Here is a 13,478-nt window from a genome sequence, read left to right as displayed (position 1 = left end):
AAAAAAAAAAAAAAAAAAAAAGTCTATGCGGGAACTGTGTAGGTCAGGCCACCCACTCCAGGTTGGCCTATCAAGGCTGAAGACGCTAGACATTGACAGCTTCAGGGCGGGGCCGGTCAAGGTGCCCCAACAGCACCGCGCAGCCTCCTTTAGGTTCAGAGAACACGCCCCGGGGGCGTGCCCAGCTCTCTGGGGGGCGTGGCTAAGGGCAAAGAGGTCCTCAGCCGGAGCCCAGGTAGTCGGGTTCGCGTCGCTGAGTGATGACGTCAGACTCGGGCCTAGTGTGGCGAGCTCAGCGTATGCGGCAGCGGCTCGGCGTCTTTGGAGCCGACTCTTGAGCTGAGGGAGAGGCGTGTTGTAGGACGGGATGTTACAGGCTGTAGGAGCGGTGGATGAGGAAGAGGAGCATGCGGAGGACGACTGTCCTGAATTGGTTCCGATTGAGACGATGCAAGGAGAGGAGGAGGAAAAGTCTGGCCCCGGCTCCAAGATCCCAGTCACAATTATCACCGGGTATTTAGGTAACTAACAATCCCGGTCAGAAAATGACGTGAACTCTGGTATCCTGGGATTTTGGGGGCTGTCGGTGCCTCTTCTCCTTAGGCACTGGGATCTCCTGGCCGAGAGCAAAGGTCTTTGAGGTAGGGGCTGGGTCACTTGCTCCTCCTATGGGTTGTCTCTCATTTCGGGGGTTTAATGATGCCCAGATCCTTCTGCGATAGATACATTTCTCAAGAGAGTTCGAAAGTTAGCCTTTGAAACAAGGCTTTGAAGGCCGGACTCTCCCCCTAATTATCCGTGTGACCTCTGACAAGTTATCTTACCTTTCTGAAGCTCATCCACCTCACGTGAAAACGGAAATAATAACCGTCACCTATCTGAGCTTGCTTGCTTATCTGCAAAATGGGGCAGGGAACGCCTACCTTATAAGTCTGTTGCTATTAAAGGATATCCTGTCTGTAAACTGCTCTACACACCTGGGGCATTCCTCAGTAGATTCCCTACGAGCCAAACTATTCCAGACATTTTTTTTTTTTTTTTTTTTTTTTGAGGTCTGTTTGTAAAGCACGGTGGGAGAAAGAGTAAGAATAAAATCTCCGTTCTCCTAGACTAGTTCCCAAACGGAGGACATTCAGGAGTGCACAGGGATATATGAAACCACAGATTTGTGAACATGGTACAGTTTCCTGAAGGACAGTTTATGCGTTTACACTAGAGGTTTTTTATTAGAAAAGTTTAAGAAATATTATTTTAAAGTCTTACAGCTAAATAAAAGGGCTAGAATAAATACATAACTATATAAGAAATGTAAATAAAGTGATACTATTTCAGGGAAATAATACCATTGCTAGATGCTGCTAGAGACAAGTAGGGACTTCGAACCCCTGAGGTCCTTTTATATAAAAATAAGAATTAAATCTTTGGTGTCTGCATTTTCTTGTGTTGTTAGATTGTAAGTTTATTCTGTTTATTCCCATTTCCCATTTTTACTCAGGACTAATTTTATAAAGGAATTGATTTTTGTTATTTCCCCACTATATTCAGAGGCTGCTCTACTGAGAAGTTGAGCACATTTCTTGTCCAGACAGTATACTTCAGACTTGCCCCTCTGGCTTTCCCCAATTTGCTCACTAGTAGATCACTAGAGCATTGGAGATAATAGTCTGAAGCTAAGAAGTGAGAAATAATGCCAGTAACCTTTTGGTTGCTGAATCTAGGGGATACTTTTACTCATTCTTGACCATTTTCTCTTCTATTATGTTTTTTTTTTCTGATTTTTTTTTCTTTCTTTTTTTTTTTTTTACCTGTTTCTCTGGCTTTTTTCTAAACTCCCTCCTCCCCCATCTTTAGCTTCACACCCATTTGCTTTCTATGTTGGTGTTCTACGGCCATCTCAAACTTAACATGTTCAAAATGTAATACCTTACCATCCCCTCAAAATCTTTCTGCTCCTTTGATCCCAACCACCTGGAATACTTTGAAAGCTTCCTAACTAGTCTTGCTGCCCTTCAGTATATTCTCTATTAGCCCTAATGATCTTTATAAATGTCAATCTGTTGTGTCGCCTCCTCAGTGGCTTCCATTTGGACTAAAGTTCAGATTCCCTAACATGAGTTACAAGGACCTGTATGATCTGGCTCTTGCTAACCCCTTCAGCCTGCCAAACTGTGGCCGAGCATGTTGAACGAATTTTACTTCTTAAAGGTGCCAGGTATTTTAAACCATTGGGATACTTTTTTTCTTACTGTTTCTCCTCTAGCTGGATGTCCCTCTTACCTTCTGCATAGCATCTTGTACATCTCCTATTGAATGTATCATCCTGTGACATAATTGCCTCCTTATTCAGCTGAATTCTCATCTATCTCCTCTTTCCTTAATATTTGTAAGTTCCACAAAGGCAGAGACTGTTTGTCTTTGCTGTGTTCAATTGTTTTCACTAACGCCCAGCATAAATCTGGTCCATAGTACATACTTTTGAATGAATGAACTATGAGAGAACTACAGAAAGTTCATGGAAAAATGGAACTAAAAGATAAAAATAAAAATATAAACTTTATTTCTCAATATAAGCTCCATCAAGTTTAAGACACTTTTGCAAGTGATAATACCAGCCATTTAGTCCATCTTTAAAGAACTGAGGGTCCTGGAAATTTAACCACGTTAATGCAACCTTTTTACATTATTAACTGAGGAAAAATAGGTGCCCTTTAAAGATTTTTTTTTAAGATTAGGAAACTAAAAGAAGTCAGAAGGAGCCAAATCAGGACTGTAAGGGTGAATGTCTAATGATTTCCCATTGAAACTCTCAGAGAATTGTTGCTATTTGATAAGAGGAATAAGAAGGAGCATTGCGATGATGGAAAAGGACTCTGGTGAAGCTTTCCCAGATGTTTCTCTGCTAAAGCTTTGTTTGGCTAACTTTCTGAAAACACTCTCGTAATAAGCAGATGTTATTGTTCTTTGGCCCTCCAGAAAGTCAACAAACAAAATGCCTTGAGCATCTCAAAAACCGTTGCCATGACATTTGCTCTTGATTGGTCTGCTTTTGCTTTGACTGGACCACTTCTACCTCTTGGTAGCCATGGCTTTGATTGTGCTTTGTCTTCAGGATCATACTGGTAAAGCCATGTTTCATCTGCTCTTATAATTCTTTGAAGAAATGCACCAGGATCTTGATCCCACTTGTTTAAAATTTCCATTGAAAGATCTGCTCTTGTCTGCAGCTGATCTGAGTGCAACAGTTTTGGCACCCATCAAGTGGAAAGTTTGCTCAACTTTAGTTTTTCAGTCAGAAGTGTGTAAGCTGAACCAGTCAAGATGTCTATGGGGTTGGCTATTATTTCTGCTGTTAATCATCGGTCCTCTTCACTTAGGGCACAAACAAGGTTAATTTTTTCCTTGCAAATTGACGTGGATGGTCTGCTGCTGCACGCTTCATCTTCAATATCCTCTTAAAATGGGTTATCCATTTGTCAACTGCTAATTTCTTTGGGACATTGTTCCCATAAACTTTTCATAAAGCGTTAGTGACTTTATCATTCTGCCACCCAAGCTTCACTATAAATTTGATGTTTGTTCTTGCTTCAGTTGTAGCAGAATTGATACAGAAAGTATAGAGGCTCTTTTCAAACTGTCTTTCCTTCTTAGTTCCTCAAGCTAGATTCTAGATTCAGGCATGTTATAACAAGTTAGTACAAATTTATTTTGGTGCAAAACAATTTTGCAATCTGTGCATAGTTTTTTCATAATATGCATTTTCTATATGTCTTAAAGTCTTTTTCTTCATAATGTGGTTAATTGTTAAGCCCTAGTAATTCCGTTAGAAAATTTCGTACATCCACCCCTTCCTTTCAACTTTCCTGTCACTGCCCTGTGCAACACATGTTCAGGGCCTCTATCTCACATTTGGACTAGGTTTAAATATTTCCTCATTGCCTTGTCTTTTTAGTCTGTCCCTTCCATTCTATACTTCACACTTTTGTGATGTGATCTTCCTAAAGCACTCTAAACATAAGCCTTTATCTCTTCAAAAGCTTTGAAAGGAATATGACCTAAAAATGTTGAAGATGTTAGAACCCTATTCTCAGTAAATTCCTCCTAGTTATGCCCTAGAAACTTGCAAATATATTTCGGAAGACATGCATGTACAAGCTATGTGTAAAAGTTTTTAGCAGCACTGTTTGTAATAGCAAAACACTGAAAACAACCGGAATATCCACCAACAGAAAAACAGATAAATAAGTGATGTATTTATACAGTTGAACTACACTACTATGCAGTTAGGGTTTTCTTTTTATTTCCTTTATAAACTTTGGTATGTACGGTTCATAAGACAAATGTTTTTCTTCTACTTGAGTAGAATATATTAGATTTAATATGCCACCTACTGGATAAAGCTAGTGTAGCTCTATGAATTTGTCTTTAAATACTGAATATTCTGTCCATTGTTAACACTTTGTACCTTCATTCCCTATTTCATAAAATCAATTTTATAGATTGTTTTAAGCATACTAAAAGTAGCCATATTTGTGTCTGGTTAATGTTGGATGTTAGAATAAAAGATAAGTCTTTATATGTAAATTTTAGGGAAGTAAGCCTTATATTCTTGGTACAGAAACATTGTCATCATGTAAAAGGATTTAAATATTTTATGTTTTGTAAACTTCACAAATACTTTATTCCTTGGAATCCATTACTTCAGTAATTCCTTATTTAATAGAAGCTTTAGATGCCTTTATGTTTATTATCTTATGAAGAAGTCACGTTATTTTTGTCATATTATGTTAAAGAACACTGATTCAAGTCCTTGGAATCCATTACTTCAGTAATTCCTTATTTAATAGAAGCTTTAGATGCCTTTATGTTCATTATGTTATGAAGAAGTCATATTATTTTTGTCATATTATGTTAAAGAACACTGATTCAAAGAGTATTTGTGAATATTTGTAAAATTTTATGTCTACATAAAGCATTTTGTAATAGTTTTCAAAGGGTGCTTAATCTTTTCCTCTAGAACCTTCTATAATATAGTTAAATAATACAAAGTTACTTCAAAAAGTTCATGGAAAAATAGAATTAAAAGGTAATACAAATTACCCAGTATATGAGAAATAGCACACAAATTCTTAAAAACATTAGGACTCTTTATATCTGTTTTGTGCCTTTAAAATTAGTCTTTGAATTTTGTTATTTAAAACATGTATTTTATAGGTGCTGGGAAGACAACACTTCTGAACTATATTTTGACAGAGCAACATAGTAAAAGAGTAGCAGTTATTTTAAATGAATTTGGGGAAGGTAAGTAAGGTTCAGTAAATGTTATATTGCAAGAATTTATAGGATAGTTTATTCCACTGGTAAATCCATATTTCATATTTAAAAATGAAAATGTTAGATATTATAATGTGAACACACTGATGTGAATAGCTTTGGAAAAAATTAGATTAATTTCTATTAAACTTTATTTTGTTTAGTTTGGAATACTGAAGTCAGATAGTTTCTAGAAAATTTTATTTTCTATACCTTTGGAATTCATACTAACAATTAAATTAGATTTTTACTATAAATAAATTGACTCCAGAAGTAAACATCTAACACATGAGAGAAAGTTTTTTTCAGGAAATGGAAAGGTGCTTTTGTACTGGTTATATTGTTTATTGCAACTCATGAAACTTGTTTGAAAATGCTTCTGTTATTATAAGTTCACCTTATTGAATGTTTATTATCTGCAAAGCAGTTAAAACAGAAGAGTTTAAAAATAAGTTCAACATATGGTCTTTGTCCTCAAACAGTTTAAATTGTCTGTGAAAGTATGTATGCTTAACTTCTTGATTTTTTTTATCTTTAATATTAAACTGTGGTTAAAAAAATCTATACAGTATGGGAAGCCTGTTAGTAATTTCATTTTTGGTTTTACTAAACTAAAGAGAAAAGTGGTAGACAAAAAAATTTCTAACAGCTTTTTTTCCCTAGCTTCTTATTAATTGATCTTCTATTGCATATGGATAACATTTATTATTTCTTACTATTATACTTCAATTTTTCTGGATTATTTTTACAATTTTGTCCTTCACAGCATTCTCAGTACTTTCCTTTATGTTTTATTAATGTTCTACATAGCCTGAATTCTGTAGCAATGCCTTTAAAAGCTCTTTATTATCACCTAACTGAACTATGAACAAAAAATACATGTGAATGAAAAACTGTTCAATTTTTTTGGCCATTTGGTTTGATGGACATTTAGAACTCTTCCCTCACTTTAGTATATTTCTTTATTGGAAGAAAAATAAAACATTTAAAATTATTCTTATGTAACGAGCATTTCAAATATACTTTATTCTTTCTCAAGTAAGCATTGTAAGGAAATTCATGTGTATCTTACTAAAAGTTTAATTTTTAAATGAGCAGATGATAGAATGGTCAAAAAACTTCCTCAAAATGAACTTGGGTTTTTACTAATACTGGGAATATTCAGGCAGTCTGTCTAATAGACACAAACAATTTAGAGGAAGAATGAAAAGAAAAAAATAGACAAGGCAGTCTCTTAAGAGGTCAAAGGACATACAAAAGCCAGTATACAAAACATACTAGATTATCTAGAAAGTTTACCATAGACAAGAAAAAAATGACTTCAAGAGAGCTACTTTACTGAGAAATGGGAGTGGGGGCCGACCCCGTGGCTCACTCAGGAGAGTGTGGCTCTGGGAGCGCAGCGGTGCTCCCGTCGCAGGTTCGGATCCTATATAGGGATGACCGGTGCGCTCACTGGCTGAGTGCAGTGCGGGCGACACCAATCCAAGGGTTATGATCCCCTTACCAGTCACAAAAAAAAAAAAAAGAAATGGGAGTGGGCAAGTAAGACGCCTAAAGAGGAAGTATGTTCATTAATTTTGTATTTGCCTTTTTTAGGTGTTTAAGTCCTCTTAAAGAAAGAGAAGCTAAAATAATCTAGAGTGCCATAATTTGAATATTGAGGCTGTATGAATAGAATGAAAGAATAAATGTAATAAAATGTAGTTTCTGCTTTGAAATCTGTTCCATTATTGAATACCCTCATCTTTGTTTTTGGTTGGCTAGTGAACATAATCTAAAGAGTACTTCTTCTTAATTATTCTAGGAAGTGCAGTGGAGAAATCCTTAGCTGTCAGCCATGGTGGAGAACTCTATGAAGAGTGGCTGGAACTTAGAAACGGTTGTCTCTGCTGTTCAGTGAAGTGAGGAATGTGTTTACTGTGTTTGTTGGTTTACTAGAAATGTTTATTGATTATATTTCCACCTTTGATTTTCTTGTGTAATTTGAGTGAATTTACACAGTTTGCTTCATTGTATTTTCAAGTAGAAAATAAATTTAGTAGGATGCATTTTTTAAAAAGTCATTCTTCCTATCTTATTTATTTATTTATTTATTTATTTCTACTCTAATGTTTTGGTCATTTTATTGAGTTTTTTATTGTTTCGATGTCTGGATTTATTTAATTAATGTCTGTAGTTTATGAAAATTATTTCATATGTAAAGAATGATTATTCTGAATTTAATAAGTCACTGGTCTTATTTTCAAGTGTTCAACCTCTCTAAAACAAAAGTAAATGACTATCAGAAAAGAGGAAAACCTTACATTATGTTCCAGCAGTTAAGTTTTCAAGGGCAGTGTCTCTTTTGTTCACCAGATAAGTCACTGGTCTTATTTTCAAGTGTTCAACCTCTCTAAAACAAAAGTAAATGACTATCAAAAAAGAGGAAAACCTTACATTATGTTCCAGCAGTTAAGTTTTCAAGGGCAGTGTCTGTTTTGTTCACCAATCTACCATAGATTCTAGAAGAGTACCTGACAAATAGTAGCAACTTAAATACTTGTTGAATGAATTATGAAGAGTAATGCTTATATTGTTAATTTTGTGTATTCTAATGAATTTCAGTGAATAGGTGTTTCGCTTTGAGTCAAATGTGTTAGCAAGGATAAAATCATAACAGACTTTATTAAACAACTAAAATGTAATTCGTTGTATTTTTCTTCACTTTTGATATTATGAAAAAAAAGGGAAATTAAAACCTTGTACCCTAATTCAGAATATAATTAAATGATATTTAATGGCAGTGTCCCTTTATTACATTAAACTACTGTAGTTAAATTTTATCCTTATTTTGGATGTTGATTTTTTTTTCTTTCATAAAGCTGTAAAAATAACAGATACTGACTATAGTCAGATAAATTGAAGTTACCTCTTCTTTTAAGTTTAATAAAATTAAAGTATTAACTTATCACATATATGACTTCTTTTTACCTATTAGTTTATATGCATCTATTTTTTTCTTCTCATTGGTAAATACTGGACAGACATTTCATTAGAAGAATAGGAGTTGAATTTTCACATCCCTAAAGATATTTTTGTCTCAGGTTGTTGAATACATTTTAAAATTTTATAATGATTACTTAAAAAATTCTGGTAATCACTGTATGTTATGTTTTGTTGTTCTCCAGGGACAATGGCCTCCGAGCTATTGAGAATTTGATGCAGAAGAAGGGGAAATTTGATTACATACTGTTAGAGACCACTGGGTTAGCAGATCCTGGTAAGAAATGACATTGTCAGTAACCAGAATATAGTTCTTTGACATTTTAAATAGGTGTATTAGAGAAATAGCTAACACGAGTATTAAAGCTTTACTTCAGATTAAAAATTTTGGGGGGTTTAAAAGAAGAAAAATACTGGATTGTTATTTTCTTTGTTAGGTGAATTATCACAGTGCTTTTCGGTACTTTTATGCTGTTAATAGAATAGACGTTTATTGATTGATTTAAGGTTATTGGTAGAAACAAAAGCTGTTAAAAAATATGGAAATTTAGAAAAAGTAGAGAGATTGTACTTTTAAGTATATGAGTATATTTGATTGGCTATACTATGTATAGATTTTATTTCTCTTTACTTTCTGACCCAGCTTTCTTAGAGAGTCATTAAGAGATATATAAAGCCTGAGTTAATTGTTAGCATTTTGTTTTCTACTATAAAAATTGAAATAATTTTATTTGTAAATGCTGTAATAAGTTATCAAAGAAAATACACGGTTAATTCAAGCTTACTTGATCTTTTTTCTAGTGAAATTAATGATTATCCATAAAATTTTTTTATCTCTGAATAGAATTACATGTAAACTTTCATATGGAAAGCCACAAAAAGTCGACCTATTTTTAACAATGAGTTTCTGTTACCTTCTTAACAAACTCTAATTCTAATAATATCTACTTATTTTCCCCAAATGATTTTTAGGTAAAATCTTTATTCTCTGTTTGCATAATATTTAGTGCTTGTTCCTTGAGTCTTTCCCATATGGTTATTTCTTTTTTGATCTAGGTTTATGGTATTGGGCTGATTTGTAAAACTATATTAAAGTTCCTAACAGTAATTTATTAAAAGGGTTATAGTCCAAAAGAAATAGTGAGGTACATTTACAGAGGCTTTAAATGTAATCAGTGGCTATTCATTATACTTAAAAGTGTTACATAATAACACCATGTTTTCAAGGTAGTATTGAGTTGGGGCTATTTTGGTCCTTGTAGTAGGCATGAGTTTTTCATACATTTCCATACTTTTCTCATATGTCTGACTGATGATAGGACTTGGACTCATATGTTGGTGTTAAATATTTAATTAATTTAAATCTGTTAAGATAGGAAAATATACTGTATGCCTCTTTTTGAAATAGCAAATATTAATTTTTTTTTCATCATAACCAATTCTGCCACTTTTTAGAGAAAAAATTCTTGTTACTTTTCTTTGAGAGTACTTGAGTTTAATAAAACATGATTTGGCTTATCAGGCGAAGAAAGAAAGGTTAAAGATATCAGAGAAATCTTTGTACCAATTATAAGTATAAAAAAACCAGTTAATGTTTCTTCTTTCTAACTTTCTTTAGAATCATAATTTTATTTTTTGGGTAAAGGTGGAACATTCATAAACAAAATTTAAACAATACCTAAAAAAATATAGAGAAGAAAGTTTTATACTTGTTTGCTACTGATTTTTGGCTTTTTAAATTTTATCTTTGATTATTTTTGTTAGATTTTGTAGAAGAGATTCTGTAATCTAGCTCAGGGTTAGAATAATTAATTGTTGTACGGGGGCTGTCCTGTGCATTGTCGGACATTTAATAGCATCCTTGGCTTCCACCCACTAGATGCCAGTAGCATTCCTATAGTTGAGACAATCAAAAATATCTTAGACATTGCCAAGTATTTTCTGGGGAGAAAAATCACCTTGCATTGAAAGCCATTGATTAACTTCATTTGCTTATCTTTACTCTTTCTGATAAATACCTACATATAAATTTTAAATAGTTCTGTTTGTGTAGCCTGGCAAGTATTACATTAAAGATAAACATCAGGTTTAGAATACACTCTTACAGTTCAACTTAATAACAGGCAAATGTTAGTGGTAGGACTTACAACCTATTTATCGAATAGAAATCAATGAATTTTGAAAAATTATAAAATGACTTATGTATGATGTTAGATATTTTATAGAGTGAAGAAGTTAATACTTTTTTAATGACTTATTGTTTGGAGTAGTGATACTTAGTAGATTTACTTTTTTCTCCCTCATTTATGAAAGTCATGTTTTTAGCCAAGAAATGAAGAAAATTATTATTGGCAATTCAGTTGTTTCCCGTTTAGGAGACTCTCCACTTCTTAGCTAAGTAATTGTTATGGTAAAGTAATTTCCTTGAAAAGGACAACATTGATTCAGCCCTGGTTACTCAAAACTCCTATTTCAGTCAAATTGGAAAACTATTAAGTTTTGGGGAAAAAAATCAATAGGTATCAGGAAACCATTAGATCTTGTGGCCCTTGCTATATCTTGCATGAGTAATCACTGTAAAGAGCTGACAGGTATTTCATTGTTGACACAGAGTGATGCTTGGAGGACCACATCTCGTCAGGGTAGGTGGACAGCTTTAGACATTGGAATGAGTTCAGTTATCCTTGTTTTTCCCCTATCCTCATTCTTTTAGACAGGCCTGTCACTAACTGGGCCTGTGATGCTTTGGAAAATCCAATACTTTCCTTGTTGTCAATTTTCTTTTTCTTGTGTTGTGGCATACTAATCAGGGTGTGTGGTTTGGTACTAAACCAGTTTGTGTCAAAAACAAGTTTTAATTTCTTATTTAGAAATAATTTTTCGTCAGACTCAAATTTTATACCAGTACTAAATAAATACTGCGAGGATTAGTTAGTAATCTCATAGAGTGTGTAATTTTAATTCTAGTTTCTTTTTGTCTACAAAAATAACAAAGTATTTTTTGGACAGGTGATTTTGGAATTGTCTGTTTTATTTTGCTTTTCCTTTAAAGGTATAATTCATTATTTGTGAACTCATCATATTTAGGAGATGAGAAAATAAAAATAAGTCTTTTGTGCACACAGCCATACTTCCCAAATTGTTTTATAGTATCTGTTGGTAAATAATTATGGCATTGGTGGAAGCTTCATTGTTTGGTTTATATGTGGTACAAACCAAAAAGTTCGTCTTTTTTTTTTTTTATTTTTTAAGGAAATAGAAGGATAGAAATGGATATAAGTAGTTAAAGGTTCTATTGCTATTACATACTTCCCAAATTGTTTTATAGTATCTGTTGGTAAATAATTATGGCATTGGTGGAAGCTTGATTGTTTGGTTTATATGTGGTACAAACCAAAAAGTTCGTCTTTTTTTTTTTTATTTTTTAAGGAAATAGAAGGATAGAAATGGATATAAGTAGTTAAAGGTTCTATTGCTATTGTTCTCATAAGAAGATTAGAAAACTGGATTTAATTCATACAGGTGTTTATCTGCTAATTCCATCGGAACAAATTAAAACGTGGATAGAATCATGTTTCTCAGTTTGAAGAAATATTTTTATTTGATGAATATTGTCTTAATATATATTTTCAGGTGCTGTGGCTTCTATGTTTTGGGTTGATGCTGAATTAGGGAGTGATATTTATCTTGATGGTAAGTTAAATAATTTTTAAAATTTAAAAATTTTTGGCCACAAAACTAGTCTTAATACATTTAAAAATACTAAGATCATAAAAAATATGTTCTCTGACCACAATAATGGAAGGAAATTTAGAAAATTCACAAATATGTGGCAATTAAACAACACTATCCTTAGTAAACAATGGGTAAAAAGAAAAATCACAGGGAAATTAGAGAGTACTTTGAGATAAAAATCAAAGCACAACATATCAAAATTTATAGGATGCTGGGCTCATGCAGTGCTTAGAGGAAAATTTATACTTGTAAGTACCTATATAAAAATAAGAAAAATCTCAAATCAGTAGTGTAAATTTCTACCTTAAGAAAATAGAAAAAGAAGAGCAAACTAAACCACAAGCAAATATAAGTAGGAAATAAATATTACAACAGAAATACATGAAATAGGGGATTAAAAAACAATAGAGAAAATCAACAAAACCAAAAGTTGATTCTTTAAAAAGATTGACAAAATTTGCAAACCTTTATCTAGACCAAAAAGAAAAAGAGAGAAGACCCAAATTACTAAAATCAGAAATAAAGCAAGGGCATTATTACATTGTTAGTATGGGGGGTTTTTTTTGTTGTTTTTTATGTGGTGGCAAGATTTATTTTCTTTCTCTTTCTCATTTCCATTTCTGTTCTACCTGTGGGTTTCTTTCTTTCTTGTATTTGTGGTAATAATTATTGTTTTCTGGATTCCAGATGCAGGACTTCCTTGAGGATTTCTTGTGGGGTTGGTCATGTGGTGGTGAACTCTTCCAGTTTTCGTCTGGAAAATACACTATTTTTCCCTCATTTCTGATGGATAGCCTTGCTGGGTATAGTATTCTTAGCTGGCAGTTTTCTTCTTTTAGTATTTTGGAAATATCATCCCATTTTCTTCTGGCCTGTGGAATTTCTACTGGGGAGTCTGCTGTTAGTCTGATAAGGACTCCCTTATAGGTGACTTGATGCTTTTCCCTTGCTTTTTTTAAGATACTCTCTTTGTCTTTGAGCTTTGCCAGTTTGACTATAATGTGTCTTGGAGAGGATCTTTTTGGATTAAATCTATTTGGGGATCTTTGAGCCTCCTGGATCTGAAGGTCCACGTCTCTCCCTATAGCTGGGAAATTTTCTGTTACTGTTTTGTCAAATAGGTTTTCCATGCCTTTTCCTTTCTCCTCCCCTTCTGGAATACCAATGATTCAAATGTTTGCATGCTTAGGCTTGTCTGCTAGCTCTCTTAGATTTTCTTCATTTTTTAAAATTCTTTTTTCCTTTTTTTTGGTCTACCTGGGTTATTTTGAAAAGACTATCTTCAAGATTAGAAATTATTTTGTCTGCTTATTTTAGCCTGCCGCTTAAGCTCTTGGTTATTTTTTGTTCAGAGAATCTTTCAGTTCCATAAGTTCTGCTACATTCTTTTTTAAGGTATGAATCTCTCTGTAAATTTCCTCCTTCATATCCTGGATTTTTTTTTTTTT

At 33.4% G+C, this 13,478-nt stretch overlaps 1 protein-coding gene across 3 annotated transcripts in view; it reads left to right on the top strand.

The window, feature by feature from the left end:
- The first annotated feature begins 240 nt into the window (after window positions 1-240).
- The window catches only part of LOC103605030 (COBW domain-containing protein 1), a 27,152-nt gene continuing 13,914 nt past the window's right edge, over window positions 241-13,478 (top strand). For 2 of the 3 annotated variants that reach the window (XM_008589610.1, XM_008589611.1), the window contains exons 1-5: window positions 303-521; window positions 5,212-5,298; window positions 7,118-7,214; window positions 8,481-8,572; window positions 11,929-11,988. In XM_008589610.1, coding sequence (XP_008587832.1) covers window positions 368-521; window positions 5,212-5,298; window positions 7,118-7,214; window positions 8,481-8,572; window positions 11,929-11,988 — 490 coding nt within the window. In that variant the 5' untranslated portion in view covers window positions 303-367. Of the gene's footprint in view, window positions 522-5,211; window positions 5,299-7,117; window positions 7,373-8,480; window positions 8,573-11,928; window positions 11,989-13,478 lie in introns of those variants that run through there. The other variant, XM_008589612.1, reaches the window with a different exon arrangement.

This window comes from Galeopterus variegatus, unplaced genomic scaffold, assembly GCF_000696425.1.
Source record: "Galeopterus variegatus unplaced genomic scaffold, G_variegatus-3.0.2 Scaffold5551, whole genome shotgun sequence".
Taxonomy (NCBI): domain Eukaryota; kingdom Metazoa; phylum Chordata; class Mammalia; order Dermoptera; family Cynocephalidae; genus Galeopterus; species Galeopterus variegatus.
Note: the sequence above shows the minus strand (reverse complement) of the source record. Positions and strands in the feature narration are given on the sequence as shown.